Genomic DNA, 25,199 nt, shown 5'->3' with positions numbered 1-25,199 from the left:
CAAACTCAAGAAAGAACACCCAAAACTTTGATGATAAAAACCTTCATCTGATGGTGTTCATGATTTCTGATGGGTTAGTGTTACGTTCACAAAGAACCAACTGAGGTTACAACAGATTTTAGTACTAACAAATATTTTTCTTCCAACAACGGGTTGACAAGACTGCAAATAAGGAGAAATCATTTATATTTGATTTCACAGTCATTCCAGTGGTTGGCTTTTTTCTTTCTCAATTTATTATATTTTTAAGCACTGTTTGACATTGTGACCTCATGCTGAGGGCATACATTACATGTGTTTTCCCAGAGCATGCATTTTAATAAATTTTAATGAAATTAAAAAATATATATTGGTAACAAAAGCCCTGAGTATACATATTTTGGTGGGGGTTGAGATTACATTCAAATTTGTATTAACAATTTCACCAATTTTTTATTTATTAAAATTAAAATTAGACAATACCCCAGCTACAAATATCTAGTCTATTTAAATGATGATGTCATGACATCCTTTTAGAGACACAATTTATTAAGACTTAAAAGAAGTTTAAAGCCACCATGAAATGGAAGTTGCGATTGACTTTTCCATATCGTGACATATCCGAGTGAAACGGCTTCTAGAAAAAATGTAGTGCGGGGCTTTATTTTGTCCTTCCCTTTTTGATTGGTTTGTTGTTAGTTGGGCCTTGAGGGGAAGGCTAAAAATGCCTGGCCATTGGACAGTCAGTATAGTCCTACCTCTTTTTGTTGCTTATTTCATGTGGTGAAGAGTTGTTGTTGAGATGGGGAGAGGAGCCTAATGTTTTTGATTAAAGATTACAAGTGCAAATGCATAAAAAATTGGTGTGCACTGTTAAATCCTTTATAATAATCACTGCAACACTGTGTAAAACACCTTTCCTGATTGATTTCATGGTGACTTTAGTTTTTTGAATAATTAATTTTAAGTCTATATGATATGTTTCGGTTAAAATTTAGCCTAAAATCTTTATTTTATTTTTACTTGACTTCATTTCTAGGATGTTTCAAGTCCTTCCCATTTTAATAGTATATTGAGAATGACATATTCAAGTTTTTCAGTCTTACTCTCTCTGTCCAACAGCTGCAGAATGTGTTCTATGAATCCAAATGATCTGAAATGGAGATAAGACGTTGTTGTAGAAGTATAAATAGTGTTTTCTTTGACAACAATGCCTCTTTTTCATCTGTATTTGTGCATTTTTCCCACATGTCATACTTTTCTGTATTCTGAACAATGAAACTCATTTAGACTGGGATGGAAAAATTGTTTTGTTTGTCAGTGATATTCAGAACAGCCTGTGTGTGTGTGTGTGTGTGTGTGTGTGTGTGAGAGAGAGAGAGAGAGAGAGAGAGAGAGAGAGAGAGAGGCTCACTGCATGTGAGAAAACTGACCAATGAGGAGCGTGCAGATGAGAAGGGGGTGGAGTCTTAACTCTACAGTGGAATAAGTCAATGGGGAGGGAGTTGGCAGTGTGTCAATAGTCTGAGCCTTACAACGATGCAGAACTGACGCACTTGAACTTGCCAGAGTCAGGACTTTACAGCCGGAGGGTGTGTGCTGTGTGTTTTAAGGGTGCAGACCATCAGCACTGTTGGAGGAAACGCTGTTAAGCCGATTCGGTTTTGGACAGGACACCTTACTGACCACCTCATCCTCTTTGACCCTCCATTACGTGTGTGTTGTTTTTTGTAAGATGAGATGCGTTACTGCAGCGCTACTATCTGCTGCAGCAGGCTCTTTGTCATAGATATTTCCAGACACTGTTTCTACTAGTGGGGGATCTGTGTCGCTGGAGTTTGCGGATGCACTTGCTTCTGCTCAAGGTGACTTGGAGATTTCACAGGCCTGAGTGGCAGCGTGGAGTTAAACCTCTGCTGGGATTCTTTCAGTGGAGGTGGTGAGATGGAACCTGGGTGTTGAGGGATTTGAGGGCCCTGAGAGGCCCAGAGTCGAGTCACTCGTCTCCGGGAACAGCCAGGGCATGGGCTCAACCTCTCCTCAGGAGCCCCAGAAAGACATGGAGGGCTATTACAACCTTTTGCAGGCAGGCTCCGAGCTAGAGAGCACACTGCAACGTGAGTATACTTACCATTTAATCCTTCAAAACATACACATTGTAAACCATTTGAGGGGGTCCTGGAAAGTACCATTTTTGTGGCGTCCCAGAATGTTTTTATTTAAAGTGGAATGGGTTGTGTAGGAGAATTCTGGGAATTGTTTTTACTGTATGCAAGGATTATGCATGTTATTTATGACTTAATAAATGTTTATCTATAATCTAGATATGATGATGTGCTTTTGTTTTACGGACTTTTTTCTTTAAAAAGCCTGCAAGACTTCTTCAAGATCTTTTTCCATAATGAAATATGTTTTCATATATATGAAATAAGCATTGAATTCCAATTGAATTTTGCCGGGTTTAACATTTTTGCATCGGAAAGGCTAAGGCGCAAAAAAAAGAACTGCACAAAAATAAGTTTGTAATCATGTTTAATATTTGGGCCACTTGTGAGATTGAAGGATAAAAATAGACATTGTACAGTACATACAGCAGCATGATAAAACAGGAAGGAAAGCTGCCGTTTTACTCCTCTGGCCTGCTCTCTACCTCTGTGCTTATCAAATCGGATCAGCCCTATGTAGCCACAGCATTTTCCTTAGACCATGACTCAGCATTTCATTCATGGTCACTTCTCTGTTTCCTGAGCTTTCACTTTAATAGACAAAAGTCGAACTTCGAAACACCGGATTCTGTGTGCTGTATATTTACTTCATCTTTCTTCTGTTTGTCAAGGTGTTTCCTGAAAAGGATTAGCGTTGGCAGTGTGGCTCGGGTTCTTGGCACCTGTCCTCATGTTGGGGTTGTGTGTGTGCGTCTATTTCGAAGTAATGCTGTGGAAAGGTGTTGGTTTATTAGGTTGTAGTGACGTAAGTGTAATTGGAGCAGTTCTTTTCAGGTCCAGTCAGGTCCCGTGTACAGAGAACAACCTATTGAACACCTGTTTAGTGATCTGAATTAAAATGAACATCCTGTAAGAAAGACCTGAAAGGTATTTTATAAAGTCTATCCGAATGTAATTCTTTTTTCAAAAGTTAATCGAAGCTGTTTATGTGTTAGCTATTTGAAAAAAACACCATGCAGCTCTTGAATCTGTGGAGTTAATCTCCTGCTTTGGACTCTGGATGCTTTCATTCCCACAATCGCACATTTACAGTACATGTGCACACACATGGGAGCCAAAATTTGTTTCATATGAATAGTTTTAATTTGTGCTAATTTGTCCTATATTAGTAGTAGCCTATGGAGCACAGTGCCCTCAAAAGGTTAAGTATTTGTAAGTTTTAATTACACGTAAAATGCATACATTTCATGCAACAAAATATCAATAAAAACGTGCTGCTACTTGACAACTTCACCATTTTGTTGCAGGGCAGTGTTGGCTTGCTCACCGGGAGACTGCATTTATTTATTTATTTATTAGATATTATTTACTAGAATGATCTTGCTTGGTCTATAAACACCATGCACTGTGCTGTGTTTTACCTTTCTGTGTTTTTCTTATTTGTTCCTGTAAAGCTGCTGTGGGACAATGCACATTGTGAAAAGCGCTATATAAATAAATTGAATTGAAATGTTTACCCAACCATAAATTTTAATCCATACATTTTAATACATAAATGTACCCCCTTTGAAGTTACACAGGAACACTATTAGAGTAACCACAGTTATGATCCATCACATTAACTAATCTTTACATGTTTATTCTTATCTTTGTAGAATGTATGCTTGAAATTGCATGAAGTGTGCTATCTTAATTCCAATGCAATGACATTCATACATTTGTATGTGTGTTTTATATAAACATTCATCCAGGGAAGCCACTGCTATTTTACTAATAGCAGTGAATTTAACTAAACAGCAGTACAGGCTTTATAAACACAACTACAATAACATGTTCAGTGGTTATAAATTATTAATAGTGCACTGCTGATTTATCTGGACAGAAGCTCTCTGAACACAGATGTGTTTACAATGAACGCCATATAGATGTGTTTATTTTAAGGCAGAGACTATTGAAACTAAGTGAAAATAGCGACAGATGCTGTTTACACTAAGTTTAAATAGTAGTAGGTTCTGTTAACATTAAGTGAAAATAGCAGCATTTCTTAGCGATATGCTATTTACACTGACCGAAAATAGCTGTAGTTTCTTTGGATTAAGTAGAAATAGTAGTTAGATGCTATTTACTTATAAATAGTGGCAGATAACGTTACTACTTGGACCTCAGTATTGTTGTGCATTAAACATTATGCAATAATAACACAGTGTAAATCATTATATTTATAAAAATGATGGCAACTTATTGAGATATCAAAGCCCTACCACAAACCTTACCCTAAGCTTTATGAATAAAAATTAATTTTAAGTGTTAAATCAATTTTATTGAAAACAAATGTCTTTATGATCTGTAAAGTAATAGAAAAAGGTTAAAGGACGTTTAAAGCAAAAGGTGGATTTGAACCCCAGTCTCGCGTACCAAGCTTTACAGACTGTACACCTTACGCCACCTGAGTCGCTGTTTCAAATGGTGTCATTCTTACACTTTCTCTATTCCAATCACATATTGGTGGGCGGAGCTAGTGCAAATAGTCTCTGCCAACAAGGTGGGCTATTTGTACTCGGTGTAAATACACACTCCGTTACTTTAAACAGACTATTGGTGTTATCTTTACTCTTGATGTAAGAAGTGTGTTTTTGAAGTGTTGTTTTAGAGTAGTGCTTCTTTCTGAAGTTAACAGTGTCAGGGAGTGCTTTGGGTTTTTGAATATTGTGCCTGAAGTGACATTAGAGGCATGGAAGAACAAACAGAGAGCTCTTGAGCAAATATTCTCAAACTCTTTACTTAGAGTCAGTTCAAATAAGAAGAAATCTTCCATGTGGGTTTAAGAAATGTTTGAGGGTTTTTTTTCTCAGCTGTTATTGTATCTGCACAGAAATATTCAGTGTATTGACCTCAAACTTCACTTGCATTTATTTATATGACTCAAACAATAAACAGATTCTTATTCTGTAACTTACACTTGTCACAATATGACCAACTACATTTAATGAAAAAAATAATATAATACTTAGAGCATCAAGCCATTGCATTGCTAACAGATTATAAAATAACATCTAGTCCTACATTATTGTTATGGAGATCAAAACGTTTCTTCCCTCATTCACTTTCAACAACACACTACTCGCTACTACACTATACCTGTTAGATGATCATTCAACTTTTACATTCAGCATTCATTACAGAATCCATAGGTGAAGTACAATATTATTTTCACATATTACACAGGACACATTCTAGTCTAAACCCAAATGCTCAAAATAAACTTAAATTCATGAAAAAGTTCTACTTACTTAAATAATTTAAGTTCCTGAAATACATTTTCACTTTTGAGTAAATATAATGATTATTTTTGATTGACTTACAGTAATATGCTCCATTTAAGCGCATCAGAATTCATCTAAACAGTCACAGAGTAGCCTGAATACACACTGTCCTGTAAAGTTTGCTTTTGGATTCAATGTTATGTTATGTAACATTAGTTTGTGACAATACTGTTTTAAACTTCTTTCAGAATTGTTTCATTATAGCATTTCTACTGAACTGTATATGACTGTATATTTATTATATGATAACCACATGCTTTCTCAGTGACATTGACAATATGATGTTTTCACGTTGTAAAAAATAACTCAAATAAACTTTAAAATAATATATTTTCTGTTTGTAACACTATACGTTGCAAAATGTATGTTTTTATCTGTTGCAGACACAGGAAATGTGTTGTTTGTGTAGTCACTGGAGACTGAGCCAATTTTCTCCATTATGTAATTTAAACACATCCTCTGTTGTCAGCCTCCGCTCGTATTGTATTGTGGCCTAACACAAAGGAAACCGAACTGCTGTCTCTCATGCTCTAGACTATAGTCTCTGGCTATGGTCCATTGTGACGACTATGCAGACAAGAATGCATTAGACTTTATGCACTTGTCTCACTAGTCAAAGTCTGTGAGGCTCAATTATCAACATGTCTCTCCTGCGTTTTATATAGCAGGTCCTTGTTGTTTTCACAGTTGGTCACTGGGTGGCGGTGTTTCGTGGTGCATGTTTCTTACTCCACAGCACAGACGCATTGTTTAGAAACAACTTGGCAGCCAAAGGTCATGTTTCTGATTTTATTTATTCATGATTCAATTTCATTATATCTTCCCAGAGGTTACAGTCCCTGTGAGTATGCAGGAGGTGGCTGGCTACATTGAGAAACAAGTGGCCTATTTATCAGGTGGGGGTTTATGTCCAAGCTTCATCTGCTCATTATCATAAAAACAATTTACTATCTGATCTCTGAGAAAATAGCTTTGCGATATTGTTCATAATCAAACCATCAGGCAGAACGTGACACGACAATGTATAACTTATGGGACGCATACATGTATGAATAAAGGTTATGTCTATGTATACTTTAGATATCATTGTAGAGGAAAAATTACATTGTACATATGGATTAATGGCTTGTCTCAGCACATCTTAAAATCTCCTAAAGATAAACCTTTGAGATCTTATTTATAGCATAAACTCAAGGCAATGCCACACATACAGTCTTTAACAGAGAGCTTATAAACTGATGTTTATTTTAATTTCAGGGGGTCGTGGTGAGGATTCAAGTGTCATCATTACTCTCCCAGAATGCTCTGCTTTCAGTGACATTCCTGAAGAATCTCTGGCCAAAGTTCTGTCATACCTCACATTGATCCCGAGGTCTGAGTTTACCAAATACAACCCCGTCCATCTCACTGCAATGCAGTACAGCAATAGTCCCTTATGTATTCAGTTCACTTGCAACCAGCTTATATCCAAATTGAGCTTTCCAAAGAAATGTATTCACTAGGTGTAATGCGGTACAGTTAGTATGCTGTAAGCACAAACATTTTGGCAAGGTCTCACACTGACACAACGTAACACAGTGAGGTTACCTAAGGTTACCCTCTTTCAAATGCAGTTTTATATGCTTATGTAAATACATTGTAAATTATGGTTAAACAGTTACAGTGATGCATTTCACATGTTTCCAGAGCCCGGCAACCTGGTGTCAAATTTATCATCATTTTAGACAGAAGATTGGATACTTGGACCTCAATCAAAACGGCACTTGCAAGGATTGCGGTAAGAGGCAGTTGGTTAATATTTTAGCGATTAAAAATAACCATGGTTTAACTATGGTAGTTTTGCGTTTTATTTGGGCCAAAACCATAACCATGCATTTTTATGATCTCACCACAATAACCATAGTTTAACCATGGTAAAAATGTGGTAAATGACAATCAATCTGCCAAGAAAAACATGGCTACTACACTTTTACAAGAATAAAGCCATGGTTAATTTTCATGCAGAGTCTTGTGCTTTTTTAATAATAAAAGGCAAAATACGTTTCATAAAATATAAAAATGTTGTAAATATTTATTATTGATTTTATTAATTAATATAAATATAGTAGTATTTTTTTCATTTTTATTGTTTTCATTTATTTATTTTTAGAGTAGGCTATATCTTTCCTTCGAGGAGTTATTTTGACTGCTGTGCTAGAGCTGTTGGCCTATTTAGTAGCTGTCCACGGTACTGAAGTTTATGTCTTCAAAGGACCCACGATTCTTAAAATGCGGCATCTCTAAGCAAAGTTTGCAAATATATGATGTATATCTCCAAGCTCAGAGAAGGGAATGCATGAGTTAGCACAAACTGTGCGCAGGTTTTTACATGATGACGCTGAGGGAGCGGTAGAGAGACAATGCAGACGGTGCTGCCACCCTCCAGTGGCGCTGCGGCGATGAATCCTGCAGACCGCTCACTGCACCGGGCACCGGCTCGCCAACAGAGAATGGGCGAGGTTAGGAGCGCCGCTCGTCCCTTAAAAACACCCGTTGCTATGATGAGTGAGCGAAACTACAGGCGAGGATGTCCCAGGATCCGCCGGAGCACGGTAATGTGTGTCTGGGTTAGTTTTGTCAAAGCCTGAAGAGTTCGACCGAAGTTTAGTCAGACAGACAGAATGCGGCAGCTGCGAATACAACACTGCGGCGAGACGGAGGCATTTAGCTTAGTCATTCGACTTCTGTCCGCAACTGTGAGGATTACGTTGTCGTGAAACATGTAAACAAGGTATTATCGTGAATTAAAAGGCTTCCGATGTAGTGTTGTCGCAGATGTCGATGCTCTTTAGACATGCGTAAGGACGACTCAATGTCAAGAGTAATGTCCTTAATAGCCTACAGTGAAATTCTTTGAGCAACTGTCGCGAAATGTGACATTTAAGTGTGAGAGTACGCCAGACAGTTGTATTCCCAGTAGGCTTGTCATGTATTCTCGGGTCTGCTCTTGATCAATAACACGTGCACACGTGAGCTGGACCTCATGCAGTTTAGCTGGCAGTGGAAGTTGGTACTAGTCTGGATATCTAGTTTTAGTTTTTTTTCAACAGTTTACTTCGCCTTATTGACGGGTTCTTTAGAAAACACTGAATGTCACTTGTGTTTCAGGATTGTTTAACAAGTATGAAGTAATATACGTTTATACATAAACTGTAATTCCAATTTTGAACTTGTACAGTATAAGTTATTTAAAGCATACATTTTCCTCTACATTAATGTTTTCTGTGTTAATGCATTATTGCATAACGCGAGATTATGATTTGCTGTACTGAACTTTGCCATATTTCAACATCATTCTGATACTAGGATCATTTCTATTAATACAACATGGAATAGTTTTATGTTTAAAAATGCGTAATGCATGGCTATTAGTAACACTGTCATCCTTTCACACACATTTCTAAATCTATTGACCTTCTTCACCTCCATCTCTTTGCCTTCTGGAGTCAACGCTCTTAAAAAAGGTGCTCCATAGGTTCTTCGATGCCGTAGAAGAACCGTTTGGTTCCATAAAGAACCTTTAACATCTGAAGAACCTTTCTGTTTCACAAACGTTCTTTGTGGCGACAAAACGTTCTTTAGATTATAAAAAGTAACAAAGAGATGGTTCTTTAGAGAAACTTTGAAAGAATGGTTCTTTGTGGAACCAAAAATGGTTCTTCTATGGCATCACTGGGGGGAACCTTTTAAAAACCTTTATTTTTAAGAGTGTGTGTGTCTGCCAAGCAATTGATTTGATCACTCGATCTCTCTCATAGGCCTCATTCCCTGGAAACCTGCACTTGGTGTTGGTGCTGAGACCGACCAGTTTCTTCCAGCGGACCGTCACTGATCTCGGCTTCCGCTTTAGTCAGGAGGACTTCATGATCAAAATGCCTGTATGAATACAACTTCAAGATTTTTTAGTTCTAGTCTATCTGAACTGCTGTACCATCCTGACCTGTATGTGCTCTTGTGGTTAAGGTGGTGATGCTCAGCTCCGTCACAGATCTACTGCGTTACATTGATGAGAACCAACTGACCTCAGAGTTTGGAGGCACTCTTGACTACTGCCACAGCAACTGGATTGTCTTGAGAACAGTAATGTTGGCAATGCAGTACCAAAGAAATAATTGAAATGCACAGGAATGCAACTTCAAATTGAATGCTTTTCTTTGTTTTTCACAGGCTATTGAGAGTTTTGCGGTTATGGTAAAGGACATTGCTCAGATGTTGCAGGCCTTTGGCACAGAACTGGCTGAAACACAGTTATCAGAGGAGTGCAGTGCTATTGAGCTCCTGCTGCTGTCTCACACTGAGAAATACAGGAGACTTAAGGTACATCACATTAGAAAAAATTGTTTTATCAAGTTCTGCCCCTCTTAATATGACAGCAGAACATAGTGCATGTGTGTATGTTGTATTTTGGGGTTCAGGGGCTTTATTCACGAAACTGTTTTTAAGACAAACTATAGGAAGTTCGTAAGAATGTTCCTAAGTGCGATTCTCAAACATTTCTTAAGAAGTTCTTAAATATTTTCTTAATACTGTATGTCATTTGTCAATGATTACACTCGCCTGCTCATGAGGTAACTATATATATTCATAATTACGAAAAACTTTATTTGTGTAATAAGCGCCTCGCAATCTTATGTATATACTGTATATTAGCATGTGATGTGTTAAATGGCATTTACAAACGCATGTTAGCTAAAATGTTAGCAAGCGTTACAAAATTATATTTATCACAATACTTTTTGTGTGTTACTACTGCATAATATTTGTGACCCTAGTTGTGATGTAAAAAACGCATAATTTTTAATAATGAAAGCTAAAGGGAGCTAGACCTTATTATTATACAGTATCTCACAGAAGTGAGTACACCCCTCACATTTTAGTAAATATTTTATTATATCTTTTCATGTGACAGCTGAAGAAATGACACTTTGCTACACTGTAAAGTGGTGAGTGTACAGCTTGTATAACAGTGTACATTTGCTGTCCCCTCAAAATAACTCAACACACAGCCATTAATGTCTAAACCGCTGGCAACAAAAGTGAGTACACCCCTAAGTGAAAATGTCCAAATTGGGCCCAATTAGCCATTTTTCCTCCCCGGTGTCATGTGATTCTTTAGTTACAAGGTCTCAGGTGTGAATGGGGAGCACGTGTGTTAAATTTGGTGGTATCGCTCTCACTCTCTCATACTGGTCACTGGAAGTTCAACATGGCACCTCATGGCAAAGAACTCCCTGAGGATCTGAAAATTATGCTCTACATAAAGATGGCCTAGGCTATAAGAATATTGCCAAGACCCTGAAACTGAGCTGCAGCACGGTGGCCAAGACCATACAGCGGTTTAACAGGACAGGTTCCACTCAGAACAGGCCTCGCCATGGTCGACCAAAGAAGTTGAGTGCACGTGCTCAGCGTCATATCCAGAGGTTGTCTTTGGGAAATAGATGTGTGAGTGCTGCCAGCATTGCTGCAGAGGTTGAAGGGGTGGGGGGGGTCAGCCTGTCAGTGCTCAGACCATACGTGGCACACTGCATCAAATTGGTCTGCATGACTGTCGTCCAAGAAGGAAGCCTCTTCTAAAGAGGATGCACAAGAAAGCCCGCAAACAGTTTGCTGAAGACAAACAGTCTAAGGACATGGATTACTGGAACCATGTCCTGTGGTCTGATGAGACCAAGATAAACTTACTGTATTTGGTTCAGATGGTGTCAAGCGTGTGTGGCTGCAACCAGGTGAGGAGTACAAAGACAATTGTGTCTTGCCTACATTCAAGCATGGTGGTGGGAGTGTCATGGTCTGGGGCTGCATGAGTGCTGTCGGCACCGGGGAGCTACAGTTCATTGAGGGAACTATGAATGCTAACATGTACTGTGACATACTGAAGCAGAGCTTGATCCCCTCCCTTCGGGGACTGGGCCGCAGGGCATCTTCCAAAAGAAGCTGAGGGTAAAGGTGAAGACCTAAATCCTATTGAGCATCTGTGGGGCATCCTCAAACGGAAGGTGGAGGAGCACAAGGTCTCTAACATCCACAAGCTCCGTGATGTCGTCATGGAGGAGTGGAAGAGGAGTCCAGTGGCAACCTGTGAAGCTCTGGTGAACTCCATGCCCAAGAGGGTTAAGGCAGTGCTGGAAAAGAATGATGGCCACACAAAATATTGACACTTTGGGCCCAATTTGGACATTTTCACTTAGGGGTGTACTCACTTTTGTTGCTAGCTGTTTAGACATTAATGGCTGTGTGTTGAGTTATTTTGAAGGGACAGCAAATTTACACTGTTATACAAGTTGTACACTCACTTCTTTACATTGTAGCAAAGTGTCATTTCTTCAGCTGTCACATGAAAAGATATAATAAAATATTTACAAAAATGTGAGGGGTGTACTTACTTCTGCGAGATACTGTATCAATATAAAAATTCTTCAATGGCATGTAAATGTCAAAATTAGGATTCTGGCTCAATACAATATACGTCACATGTGAAACAACCAAATACATGTTTTAAACATCTTACCTTTTGAGTTTTAAGACAACCGTGAGGCTATCGTAATTTTAAGATAATGTTTTTGTTTCAAGAATTTGGAATCTTCTTAATTTTTTCCACTAAGATTAATCTTTAGAAAAATGTAAGAACTGTCTCAAGAATTTTTTTTTCGGGAATACATAACATTCCTAACTTTTTTCTTAAATTAGAATTTAAGAATATATATGGCAGTTAAGAATTTTCTTCTTAAGAATGTTTTGTGATTCCGGCCCCAGGATGCCATCAAATCAGTGATGAGGGAGGGACGACAGCTGCTCTCTAACCTGGAGACGTCAAGGAAAGAGGTGAACTCGGACACAAACTGGGATATAACCCAGGACTGGGACACCATGCAGAGGTATAAAGTCTGATACTAGTTTTTAATAGACTTGTACAAAATGAGAAAGTTTGCAGCACAAGCATGACATTTTTGTCTTGAGTGATCTCGAGGTCAAGCTTGTGTTTGTTTCTGCAGGCTGCTGGCTCAGCTCACTGACATGGAGATGGCTTTTGATGGCTTCTTCGACAAGCACCACCTCAAACTGCACCAATATTTACAACTGCTGAGATATGAACACAGCTTTCAGGAGGTGGCACTGATATGATTATTTAGATGTGGAAAGTTTAGATGAAAACAACCTTGACTATTGCTTTGCAAATGTGTCAAGCAAGAGCCAGCAATACCAGCAGTGCAGTAATAATGAATTATGGGATTAAAGGGATACCCAAAAATATAAATTCTGTCATCATTTATTCACCCTTGTGTCATTCAAAACTTCAATCTTGCCTTAGTGAAACACAAAGGGAGACATTTCAAGAAAAGTCAATTACCAACATTCTTTAAAATATCTTCTTTTGTGTTCTGCAGAAGAAAGAAAGTTATACAGGTTTGGAAAGGCAAGAAGGTGAATAAATGAAAAAAGAATTTGCATTTTTGGGTGAACTATACCTTTAATGAAGAGTAATAGAAAAGCGCAGGCAACATTTAAATGTGGAAAGTAAAGACAAACATTCCTAATAAAAACATTGTTGGAAGTATGTGATGTGGAGTATTTTTCTTGAATTCTCTTCCTGGTAGATGGAGAGCTCTTTAGAGAAGTTACGAGTTCAGGAGAGGAAGGTGAGCGTTACGGGAGAGTCTCTGCTCCAGACAGAGCAGGCCGCCAGAGAGCTGGACAGTCTGGAAAGACGTGCGCAGGTAGCTGCATAACGTCTCAATGTTCGTGCTGCATGTGCGGAGACTCGCTGCGGCGATCTTTCTGACAGGGGTGTGTGTGTTAAAGGAGGAAATGAGCCGGGCTCAGGTTCTTATCCTGCACGGCCATCAGCTGGCAGCCGGGCATCACTACGCCATGGCTCTGATCATCCAGCGATGTAATGAACTGAGACATCACTGTGACAATCTGACCTCCGCCCTCAGTACTAAACGCAACATGCTCTCCAGAGCACAGACTTTACTCCGATGCCTCGAAGAGGTGGAGTGATACGCATTCTTTTTTATTTTGCACTTAAACATGCACATTTTTTTTGGAATTTGTTTTTGTACTTTCTGTTATTTGACTTTCAGGCCCAGCGCTGGTGTGATGATGCAGTTTATCTCTTGGCTAATCAACAGGTGGATAAATTTCAGTCTAAAGAAGGTGCACAGACTGCTCTCCGAGCAATTGAAAAGTTCCAGGAGGGGGCGCCACCTCTCCTCATTGCAGGATCTGATGTGCTCTTTATGGAGTATGAATCTGTGCTCACTTCTTATCTACAGGTTAATACTGAAAATGGGTGACTGTTCTTAAAAATCCTTTTGTTTTTGCCTTTATTTTAGAGAATAGCTTTATTAATTTGTCATATATGGCTTGATTGCAGAATGTCATTATGAGCATGTTATCTTTTCTGTGTTTCAGGCTCATATAGAGAAGACGTTTGAAAAACATAGCTCAGTGCAGGCTTTGATTCAGTGCAGACAGAGCTGCCTGAGGAAACTGGCAGACAAACTTGTACGGCCAGTCCAACTGGTGACCCCTCGGCCAGAGTACACACCGCGCTCAAAATCTCCCCTCTTCTCCCCCAAACATGGTATGTACCAGTACAAAACCTTGGAAAAGGCCAAATTAATTTTAATTACAAAACACTTATCTGAATTACTTGAACAAACGTTATTAATGTCACGATATTAACAGATCCAGTTCCAAAACATTTCAAATTTTCTATTCATTTTTAAATTTGTTAAAGAATTCATAACATTTAAAGTTTAATTGAATAATAAAAAAAAATAATTCAAAGGTTAAATGGATAAAAACCGAATAGGTCTGTCACTGAAAAACAAAGCGGTTTTTAACATAAAAATGTTAACAATCGTGATACACTCGCAATAGTTCCAAGATACACATTTAACTTTTTTTGTCATGATATGCAATACATTGATATCTTTACACCCCTAATATTAATATTAGCTTTTCCATGTGCTCTTCTATAAAAAAAAACAGATTTTAATTCCGGTTTAAAGTTCACCTTTGACCTCCCACTGCCAGGCAAAAAAACATCAAGGAAAAGCCCAAACTCCAGAAAGGTAAATGCCCCCTTTTTCTTGTATTTTCAGCCTGTATTCCAGAGCTTTCTTTTATTAATGATACAATAGTGTTCATTTTTCACGGCCATCATATATTGTGTCTCACTATGCAGATCAGAAAAAATTAGCAAAATAAAGATTAGAAAGGATGTAGAATAACAAGTGCAGAATGTGTGATTATTGTACATAAAGCATGTGTTTTGTCTGTGTGGGTCAGATTGAGGTGATTCACGACTATCAGACCCCCATCTCTCCCCCTTACTGTATAGATGGAGAGGACAGTGCTGAGCTACTGAAACGGTGTGTGTCTGATCTATTCAGATTATACTTTAGCTTCAAATAAACAGTGTCAAATAAACATGTCTGATGTTCCTGTAAACATGTGTGTGACCTCACCTCAGGCATGTGATGAATGAGCTGATAGAGACAGAGAGGATCTATGTGGAGGAGCTGCTGGCAGTTCTCTTGGTAGAATGACCTCCATTATTATTCATATGTAAATCATTGCTTAATTCTGTAGTTGTTGCTGGTTTAATGTTTGAGGTAAATAAAAACTATTAACTGCTTTGTAAAATCCTAGGGTAACAGCTTCTAGACAATTCTAAACATTTTCACCCATTTTCTGCTCCATACACACCCCTGTGATTGACACTATTTAGTAAAAGCTGAATTTCTATATTAATAGCAGTTAATCAATTGAAATGACACCATAATCCATTCTTGTTTGTCTGGTTTCACAGGGCTATAGGGCTGAGATGGACAACCCAGCATACGCTTCGCTTCTGCCAACAAGTCTTCGCAACAAAAGAGACGTGCTGTTTGGAAACCTACCTGATATCTACAACTTTCATAGCAGGCAAGACCACATTCAGATCCACACAGAACTTCCCATGTGTAAACAACAGCTGGAAAAATACGATTCTGTTTCATGTGAGATAAAGCAGCAAATGCACAGACGTGACTGCACACTCTCAGTTTCTGGCTTCAAGACATCTTCATAACCCCCCAATTTGAAATAAAACTTATCAGTTTGTGCAGCTGTTTTTCGGTGGCTTTGAACCCGTCTCGCCTGCTGGGCCAAATTGGTCGACTGCAGGAGGCCGGTGTGCCAATTAGAGCACTTTAATTACAGCTAAATGGCTGTTGGTCAAATAAAGATTTGATTAAGCCAATGAGAGCTCAGCTGGAAGGGAGCGCATCGACAGAGAAGGGGGCTCTGATAGACAGCTGTGTGACCTCTTACTGTGTGTCTGTCAATCTTGTCAATCTATCACACACAGAAAAGCTCAGTGTGACTGCAAAATAAAGAACCCGAGTTGCTGTTTATGCGTTTTGCATACTAGATATTCCAACACATGCTAGATTTAATGCACATTACATTTGTTATGCATGCTTATTTTATTGCACACAATACAGTACATGGATATACATACTCATTAAATCCAATATTGAGAAGTGTGTCAATGGTGCGATATTTAAAAACACTGTAAAAACCCGCTCAATATTGTAAATTTCTTAAAATGATAAGATTCTGACATTTTTGTTGAAATATAGTTATTCAAATGTTATTTTTCTCGAACTTATTTACATTATGTGACTTTTTACTTTACATTGTGTACATACATTTTGTGACTTTTTTTAGAAAACATAAATGTTCTATGTACAGAGTCACAGTGATGTATAAAGTACCTAAAAGCAATACTTGAGTAAAAGTAGAAATATCTTGCCAGAAAATGACTTGAGTACAAGTGAAAGTAACTTTTTAGAATATGACTTGAGTAACAGATAAATATTGTACTTAAGTATCAAAAGTACTTTTTATATTAAATCTACTTTTAAAGTAAAGTTGAAGCAAATGTTGTAAATAAAAATGTTTTTTTAGCATAAAGATCAAAAATGGTGCTTACATAGAAATTTACAACTTTGAAAAAGCTCTGTTTCAAGCTCAGTAGTTTTATTGCCAAATTGCTAAATTATCAAAATACAAGTTCAGAAACCACATCTTTTATAACTTTACTTTATAAATTATAACTTTATAAAAGGATAGTTCCCTCCCACCCCCAATATTTTCCCTCTACGAGAACAACTTGGAAAAAAATCAGAACAAATCTATCTGGACCTTACTTCTTTCTTTCCTTGCATTTCCCGTAACAACCCAGTCATTTGATAATTCATTGAAACTGATAAATGCGCTGTTTAACTCTAAAAGAAGCAGCACATTAAAATCTTGTGTTGAAATTAACCGTGGAGAGTACGTTTTTGCACTTGCACATAGAGCTTTAACCAATGATTGGTTCAGCACTGTCATGGTGACCGAATCGCCGACTTGTCTATTTCAGTTCTGTTTCTATGCTTTTATTTTGTAGTAACGAACATGCTTAAGGGAAATGTATTGGAGTAAAAGTATACATTTTGTTCAGGAAATGTAGTGGAGTAAAAGTCTGCAGAAATACCGTATAAAGACTCAAGTAAAGTACAGATACTCCCAAAAAATACTTAAGTATTTTTACTTCGTTACATTACTACACTGCAGAGTCAAATGGAATGCAAAAAACTTTGAAGCTAAATATCTCACACTGCAGATAGAATGCAGATACAGTAGAACCTTATCATTCCAAGGCAACCATGTGATAATATCGTAAATGCCTCCCTAAGGACATATTTGAGTTTACAAAAGATCAAACACAAAGATAAACTTGACTGATAGTAAACATTTCCATAGATATCATATTATTATTGCGATTGCGAATTATTGTGCCCATGATAGTGGCGTAGTGAGAATCTGATATTGTGGCAGTCCTACTGAAAAGCAAGTAATACAACGCACAAGATACAATGTACTTTCAAGTAGTTTTTCAAACATTGATGTCAAAGTGTCTGACTTGTGTCATCTCTGTTCTACAGTGTCTTTCTACAGGATTTAGAAAGCTGTCTAGAAACCCCGGAGGCGGTAGGGGCGTGTTTTCTGGAGCGGGTAAGGGATTCATGGCATAGTAAGATCAAGTCATTCTCCTGGTGTCTTTACAAGACGTATCTAACACACAAAATCTGTATGTTTTCAGAAAGAGCATTTTCATTTATATGAATGTTACTGTCAGAACAAACCTCGGTCCGAGTCCTTGTGGAGACAGTTCTCGGACTGTCCGTTTTTTCAGGTATTAAAAACTTCCTAGTGATCTACTGTATCTGTTTGCATTTGCCTTTAAAAAACTTTGCAACTCTCCACTTTGCAACTAGAGCAGTGTAGAACTAAAAACTGAGATGTGTGCTGTTTATTTCAGGAATGCCAGAAGAAACTGGAACACAAACTGGCTCTTGACTCATACCTGCTGAAACCAGTACAGCGCCTTACAAAGTATCAGCTCCTACTGAAGGTATGAGTATGAAATGTTCACAAATATATTTAAACTTAGCTGGTGAGGATTATAAAGAGTTTTTTTCTGATCTTAGATCAGTTGATGTAAGTTATCCTGTGCATGTTTGTTTGACAATAGGAGCTCTTGAAGTACAGTTCAGGTTGTGAGAGGATTTCTGAGCTGCAGGGGGCGCTAACAGCCATGCTGGACCTGCTTAAATCCGTCAATGATTCAATGCACCAGATTGCCATCACTGGATATGAGGTAACATTTGAAAACGTAAAGGGATCCAAAGTACAAAGTACACCCAAAGATTAAAAATCTGTCATCATTTACTTACCCTCTTGTCATTTCAGACCTGTATGACTTTCATTCTTCTACAAAACACAAAAGAAGATATTTTGAACGTTAACATGCTGTATGTTGCAGGGAGATCTCTGCGATCTGGGCCGTGTGTTAATGCAGGGCTCTTTCAGCGTGTGGATCAGTCATAAGAAGGGTCCGACCCGCGTAAAGGAACTGGCCCGCTTCAAGCCCATGCAGCGACACTTATTCCTACACGAGCATGCTCTACTTTTTTGCAAACGGCGAGAAGAGCACGGAGAAAGCGCTGACAAGACCCCCTCCTACAGCTTCAAGCACTGTCTCAAGGTAGCACCACCCGCTGTGAATACATATATTCAGCCCTGCCAGAATCACATGAGCATGCATCACTGTATGTCAGGCTGCTTGCTCCTGATAACATGACAACTGCTGCCGTAGCGCCACCTGTTTATGCCTTGACGAAAATGTAGTGTTAAATCACAGGAATGTGCAGATACTGTATGAATGTTTGTGGGTTACTTGCTCTGTTTACGCTGGCAGATGAGTGCAGTAGGCATTACGGAAAACGTCAAAGGAGACGTGAAGAAGTTTGAGATCTGGTACAGTGGGAGAGAAGAGGTCTATGTGATACAAGTAAACACATTTAAAGTGATAATCACCCCCCAAAAATTCTGTCAATTCTGTGAATCCTTTGATAGCATTACCCATGAGTGCCTATTCTATTGCCTACTCTTGCTTTGCAAACACTTCCGTCTTATTCTCACAGGCACCCACAGTGGAGGTGAAGATTACCTGGCTGAACGAGATCAGAAGAATCCTGACCAACCAGCAAAAACAACTCAAAGGTCTCATTTTCCACAATTCAATGTGCCTGTTATTTTTCCACCGCTGTGCACTTTGAGTAATGTGCTGTCATCTTCTCTCATTGCTCTAGAAGAGTTGTGTCATTCCGTTGCATACCCGGAGCTGTCTCCACCGCTCTCTGTGAGGTACGAAACCACTGCAAAACATTAACCCTGAGATCCCCTATAATCCCTCCACATGACCATTCCCTCTTTCTTCTTTACCCTTTGGCAGCTTTCAGCTGCTTTTTATAGTGTATTTAAGGGACGCTTCCTTGAACATTTTAAATTCTTAAAAAATTGGATTTACTAGATACTTCCTCATGAGAATCCTGCCCACAGCTTCAGAATGCTCTCTGCTTTTACAGCCTCTGCTTTAGCAATGTGTAAGCAGGGTCCAAAATTAACTGCTTGCCACACCTGAAAATAATTGCTGCCGGGCAGAAACCTTGTATCTCCAAAACTGTAATCTTTTTCCAGGAAATAGAAAAAAACCCCACTGCATTACCAGAACTTTTGCTTCTTTTTTTGCCATCTCAGTTTGGAACATAAGATTAATTCTATGTGAATGAATGTGGGTCGCTTTGGCACTGCTCCTCTATGCAATTGAATCTGGGTTGCCAGATCTGCACAATACAACCAGGCAACCCAGCGCTTCCAAAACTAGCCAGAAAAAAGACAGACTTGGCATCCGGCTTCTTATTGTTTATGGGCGGAATGCACATTAATCACGCAAAGGCAAGTAAACCTAACATTTCCCACAAAATCCGACCTGGCGAATCATTATTATAAGCTTAGCATTCTGAATCTGGCTAAAAGTTTAAGACTGCTGCCTTAAACATGGTTTTGTCAAACTTGACAAGCTCTTTTTAATGCTGTTTATTAGTTATATATTTGCAAAACACACAGATAAACATGAAGGGTGACCAATAGTCATGATTTATGAAAATAACGAACACCTAGAAAAATTAAGATGAGGTTTACACCCAACAGTGACTTGGGAACATTTACCAAAATCTTCATTAATGGTGATTTTTTATTTATTGTTGTTTATAAAAAAATATATTTTTGCCTTAATGACGAAAACATCAGAATACACACTGTATTTTTGGTAGCTTAATATGAAGAACGTTATGCACAAGATGTATACTCGATGCCATTACAAAATGCTGATAAACACACCAGTGTGACAACATTGGGTATTAATGTACAAAGTTGCTATGTTGCTTGGCAACCACAACTTGATAGAAGAACTAGATCATTATACTATTGATGCTGTTGCGTTTCACATTATCTGCATCTGAAGGTCAGACTAACATTCTTAAAATCCGACTTAAACAATGCAACATTGCTGTTACCAACCTACTCTTCAAAGTCATGTTGACTCTTATTTGGACCCTCATTAAGTTTCGGACCCTGTGTGTTAATTTTGGACCCTGTGTGTAAGTCTGACATACAGTATCTTTTGCATTTGCCCAGATGGTATCTGTACACATTAAGTATGTGCAATTTTTAGCAAATCCTGAAAAGTAAAGTACTGTACTTGAGAAGTAGGTGAAAGTATAAAGTGTAAGAAGTTCCTGATGATGATAATGAGAGAGCCGCTATGTATGGTTGCCTGTCCTCCTGCAGGGCCGTGCGGCCTCCCCGTGGCGTCCTTAAGGGCTGCCTGCCTCGCCTGGACCTTGTGTCCCTGTCGGGGGGCGTGTGTGTGTGCCTTCGCGCTCGGAGCCCACGCCTCACTCGCCCCTCTCAGCGACAGTGACGCTCAGTGGTAAAGCAGGCGGGAGAGGGATCTCTCCGATCTGTGCTCCGTCACATACCGGCCTGCCGCAGCCTCACTCTAACCACCATCACATACCCCACGCCTCCTATCACATCAGCAGTGCCCTGCTCATCTGTAGAACAGGGGGAGGCTTTGCAACCCCATTTCTGCATCTGTTTTGCATGAAATGCAAACTGAATTAAGCACCGGAAGAGTTTGGCTGTTGAAGAATGCTTTGTTTTGTGAGATCTCGACAGGCTGTTAAGCATTTTCTTGACAAATCAAGACCGCCTTACTTTGACTTCATATTTATCAGCATGTCTTCGTGCTGAAATGCCGGGGCATAGGAACGGTCTGAAAAGCACATTATTAACCTCTCCAGCTTGACTCATGTGAGGTATAATGGTTTCTACGCCCCTGCTGAAATTAGACTGCCATCTCTCCATTTCTGCCAGCTTCTTACATGGATTATGTTGAGTTGATGGTTGGTTTGGGTTTTCTTTCACATGAGTTGTATTGTGTGTGTTTGTGTAAACGTGACCATTGACCGTTATGCTCTTGTCCCACAGCAAGCAGCCAAGAGCGTCAGTCAGCTCAGAGGGGAGTGAGTCGGGTCACAGCAGTCCAGACCCGCTCACATGCTCAAACCAGCACCAGCGCAACAGACGCAGTGAGTATTACCAAAGTCCGTTTACGGAAGTCGTTCCACTTGGCGGCCATGTTTGCAACACCTCTGAGAAGCTATTTACGTCAAAGCAAGTCCACAGTCTAATCTACTTGAATGGGGGAAGGCAGATATTTCTAAAATCGCTGGCAAAATTAAACAGCCATATTTCCAATCAATAATTATGAAATGATTTGAACTGTATCATAACTTTGGTTTGCTAAGCTTAAATTGCGCTAAAAATCACCTTTTTCGAGGTTGCCTCATCTACTGTGCCCACGGCGTGCACAGCCTGGCGAGCGCCTCACGGGAACCCCGCCGCAGAGAATCGTCAGTCTTTATTGATTGACGATTGGCTCGTTTTACTGGAAGGCGGGACTTCCTTCGCTAGAGTGGCCATATTGAGCGATGCATTCCTCGCCATTCATTGTAAGGAAGTGGCAGTGGCGCATCTTGTTAATATTAATATCTTTGGTATTACACTTGCACATGTATTCGATGAAATGCTATAATTCTCTACTTTAACTGCTGTGTGTCACATCAACATGAAAGGGGATTTCTCTGTGCATTTACATGATCTCTCTTTGAGCTCCTGCACGCTGCAAAAGTTAAAGCAATGCTGATAAAGCTTAAATGTATTGTTAATAAATTAGAATTTTACATTGAAACGTCCGCATGTGTGATAGGCTGGCCGGGAGCACCCTATTCTGTAGATATCTGTGAAGGTCTGGAGGACTGGAGTGGAGCAAACAGCCTCTCTAACCCGTCTGACACTGAGGAGGAAGACACTGCCCATCTGGTAAGAGTCGTTCATTTGAATATCAAAGTCAATTGTATGGCGTAGCATGGTAATTACGCCTTCTGTTTACTTAAGGTACCGGGCAGATACAGAGCTTTCGTCGATTGGCGGAAAAACGGGCCAGATAATTTGATCGTTAAATGTGGTGATGTCATACAGCTGGAGCGTGAGGAGAATGATGGCCAGTGGTGAGTCATGTATGTCGCAAAGGCTTTCAGGCAACTGTCGGAGGGTATGAATATATAGGGTTTTGTTTATTGGTGTGAATCAGTTTAGTTTTGTACTTTTACAGGCTGGTAACGAATCTGAGTCGCAGACAGGAAGGCCGAATCCCTACTGCCAAACTCCAGGGCATCCTGGGAGATGGTATGAAAAATCACTCCAGCAGGCTGGGAGGTGAGAGAACTTCTGGATATGTACAGCAGTGGTTCTCAAACTGGGGGGCCCCAAAATGGATCTGGGGGCCACAGATTTTGTGGTATTTTATGAATTCTAGAGATGTATCATACATTTTATGTAATCAAACACCAGAAAAATAAGGCCACCAATGTCCCAGCATTGTATAACTGAATATGTTTTTGGTTTAATTAAATTTCTTAGTTTAAAGGGGTCATATGACACGGCTAAAACGAATATTATCGTTTGTTTTAGATGTAATGCAATGTGTATACACGATTTAAGGTTCAAAAACGCTGTATTTTCCACATACCGTGCATGTTTGTATCTCCTCTTTGCCCCGCCTCTCTGAAACGCGCAGATTTTTTACAAAGCTCATCGCTCTGAAAAGCGAGGTGTGCTATGATTGGCCAGTTAACCAGTGTGTAGTGATTGGTCGAATACTGCAAGCGTGTGACGGAAATGTAACACCTCTTACCATATTTGGAACATCAGGTTTTAAAGCAATTGTACTGACAGGTACGCCCACCTTACTTGCGTTTACATTTGGGCGGTCTTAGTCAAATCATACCACGAACTGACGTAGATTTGTGGGGGTGTGGTTACACGAGGCGTTTCAGGCAGGTCTGGGTGAGCATTCGCTTTTAGATAGAATGCATCTTTTGTTCCCACACTTTTTTTTGCAATTTTACGTGTCTAATACATGCATGGGCAATTTATAACACACCAAAGACACAGAAAAACACGTATTCGCGCCATATGAACCCGTTTGTGAACCTCTGATGTACAGTACTTTATCTGTTTACAAAGATGGATTATGGTCAGAAATCAGTAATGTCAAAAAAACTTTTTAACAAACCTTTTCACCATACTGATAGGTCAGATGTCAATATGTCTATACATGAAAATTAAAATAAAAACTGTATTGTTGTCTATGAAGAGCCATCCCTTCATTTCTTGGGTATTATTGCTTCTGGTTTGTACATATTGTAATATATAGGTCATAAAAACATTCTCATATGTCAAGTTTTGACTGAAAATGTCAAATCCATAACATTGGAATTGCCCAGATATCATGTCAGTGAAATCTTTAAGTAAAATTAAGCCAAATGTGCTGGTAATACTCATACCCTATGACCTTCAATCAGTATTAAAGCAGTTTATTTATCATATATTACGTCAAATGTGATGTTTGTATAGAACTGAATTCATAATTTATTGTATTTTATATTATTATAAAATTACTTTATTATTGTATACTTGTGATTCCTTTTGATTGTCATACTGACATATTTTCCTTCCAGACCCAGGGAACCAGAAAACACGAAAGCTCAGCTCACCATAAAGGAATCATTCAGCAATATCTTGAACCTTCATCCTTATGAACTTTATAAATTCAGACCTGAACGGCAGGATGATATTCTGAATATTTCAACGTTCTTCCAGTGTTCTTGTACTGATCCTCACCGACAGATGCCATCAAAACGCATCGCAGCTGTTTTTAATACTTCAGACCATAAATGTGAGGATGGTCATTTTACAAGTGATCTCCAGCTCCTCCAGATTTGCCTAGAGAGTGCTCGTAAAGATCTTTTCTCTGCGTGAACACTTCAGTCCTCCTGACTTGATGAAACTTAGAACATTTTTAAATTCATTGGAATTGTCCCAATAGACTTAATACTTGTTTTTAATGACTCGAGGGTCATGAATATCTCTTCATACTTGACATGTTGCTGTGTTCACAGTAAACACTCACATGGGCCTATGAAAACATCTTGTTTGTAAAGAACTTGGATTTTTTTATTTACTTGTGTGCATTTGTGCTGGTATTTACTGTGCACTGTTATTGTTGTCATATTTATCCTCTTCGAACAGAAAGAGCTCTCTCCCTGTGAGCTTTAATGCCAAACCATGCAGTGCCATAACGCCTCCTTTGTCCCAGTACTTGAGCTTCTCGATTTATTTAATGCAAATTTTACTCCGCAGTATTTTTGCACTATTACCTCAAAAACATTCTTTATGAAGCACTTTATCCAGGGCACACAAATTAGCTTTGTAGCTTTTTGCATCTCTCTACAGCTTTAAACCAGTAAGATTTTGCATGCCTTCAAATCTTACCTCTCTTTAATTTGGTAAATGTCCTTTCACTCTCACTTTACATGCAGAATCTTCTCTGCCTGCTTAAAGACTTGTGGCAAGAATGTAAATGTTGACTTTGAGACCACAAAATATTGTAATTGAACGTTGAATCATACGAGCAAAAAAACGGTTTTTAAACAAAAACGTGTGTTCATGTGTGTTTCCTACAGTCACAACAGCATGTCCGAAGGCAAAATCAGAGCCGTGTTGATGGAGCTTTCTTATTAAGAGAGCTCATACAGAAAACATTAAATATACACAGCAAAATCAGCAGTGTTAAAAAATGTCAAATTAACACTCACAGTGTTTATATAATCCACACTCT

At 38.9% G+C, this 25,199-nt stretch overlaps 1 protein-coding gene across 8 annotated transcripts; it reads left to right on the top strand.

Moving 5' to 3' along the window:
* The first annotated feature begins 1,485 nt into the window (after positions 1–1,485).
* mcf2a (MCF.2 cell line derived transforming sequence a) lies at positions 1,486–25,006 on the top strand. Of its 8 annotated transcripts, none has more exons than XR_008964119.1 (30): positions 1,488–2,096; positions 6,295–6,363; positions 6,725–6,839; positions 7,154–7,244; positions 9,265–9,384; positions 9,470–9,586; positions 9,674–9,823; positions 12,263–12,384; positions 12,502–12,616; positions 13,105–13,224; positions 13,310–13,501; positions 13,594–13,785; positions 13,925–14,096; positions 14,507–14,589; positions 14,807–14,889; positions 14,991–15,057; positions 15,330–15,445; positions 17,494–17,563; positions 17,652–17,744; positions 17,871–17,963; positions 18,084–18,209; positions 18,375–18,596; positions 18,810–18,902; positions 19,036–19,114; positions 19,204–19,258; positions 21,446–21,546; positions 22,227–22,339; positions 22,415–22,536; positions 22,632–22,735; positions 24,040–24,050. XR_008964119.1 is itself a non-coding variant. In XM_057348878.1 (30 exons), the coding sequence occupies exons 1-30, from the start codon at positions 2,003–2,005 to the stop codon at positions 24,078–24,080; spliced, it is 3,318 nt and encodes a 1,105-aa protein (XP_057204861.1). In that variant the 5' UTR covers positions 1,540–2,002; the 3' UTR covers positions 24,081–25,006. The 8 variants fall into 8 exon arrangements, 7 of the variants coding, with proteins under 7 accessions (XP_057204866.1, XP_057204865.1, XP_057204863.1 ...); XM_057348878.1 differs by having other exon boundaries at positions 1,540–2,096; positions 19,207–19,258; positions 22,415–22,527; positions 24,040–25,006; XM_057348879.1 differs by having other exon boundaries at positions 1,540–2,096; positions 13,642–13,785; positions 22,415–22,527; positions 24,040–25,005.
* Positions 25,007–25,199: the final 193 nt, after the last annotated feature.

The sequence above is a fragment of the Triplophysa rosa genome, linkage group LG13 (assembly GCF_024868665.1).
Source record: "Triplophysa rosa linkage group LG13, Trosa_1v2, whole genome shotgun sequence".
Classification (NCBI taxonomy): domain Eukaryota; kingdom Metazoa; phylum Chordata; class Actinopteri; order Cypriniformes; family Nemacheilidae; genus Triplophysa; species Triplophysa rosa.
The sequence above is the reverse complement of the archived record's forward strand: the minus strand, read 5'-3'. Positions and strand labels throughout refer to the sequence as shown.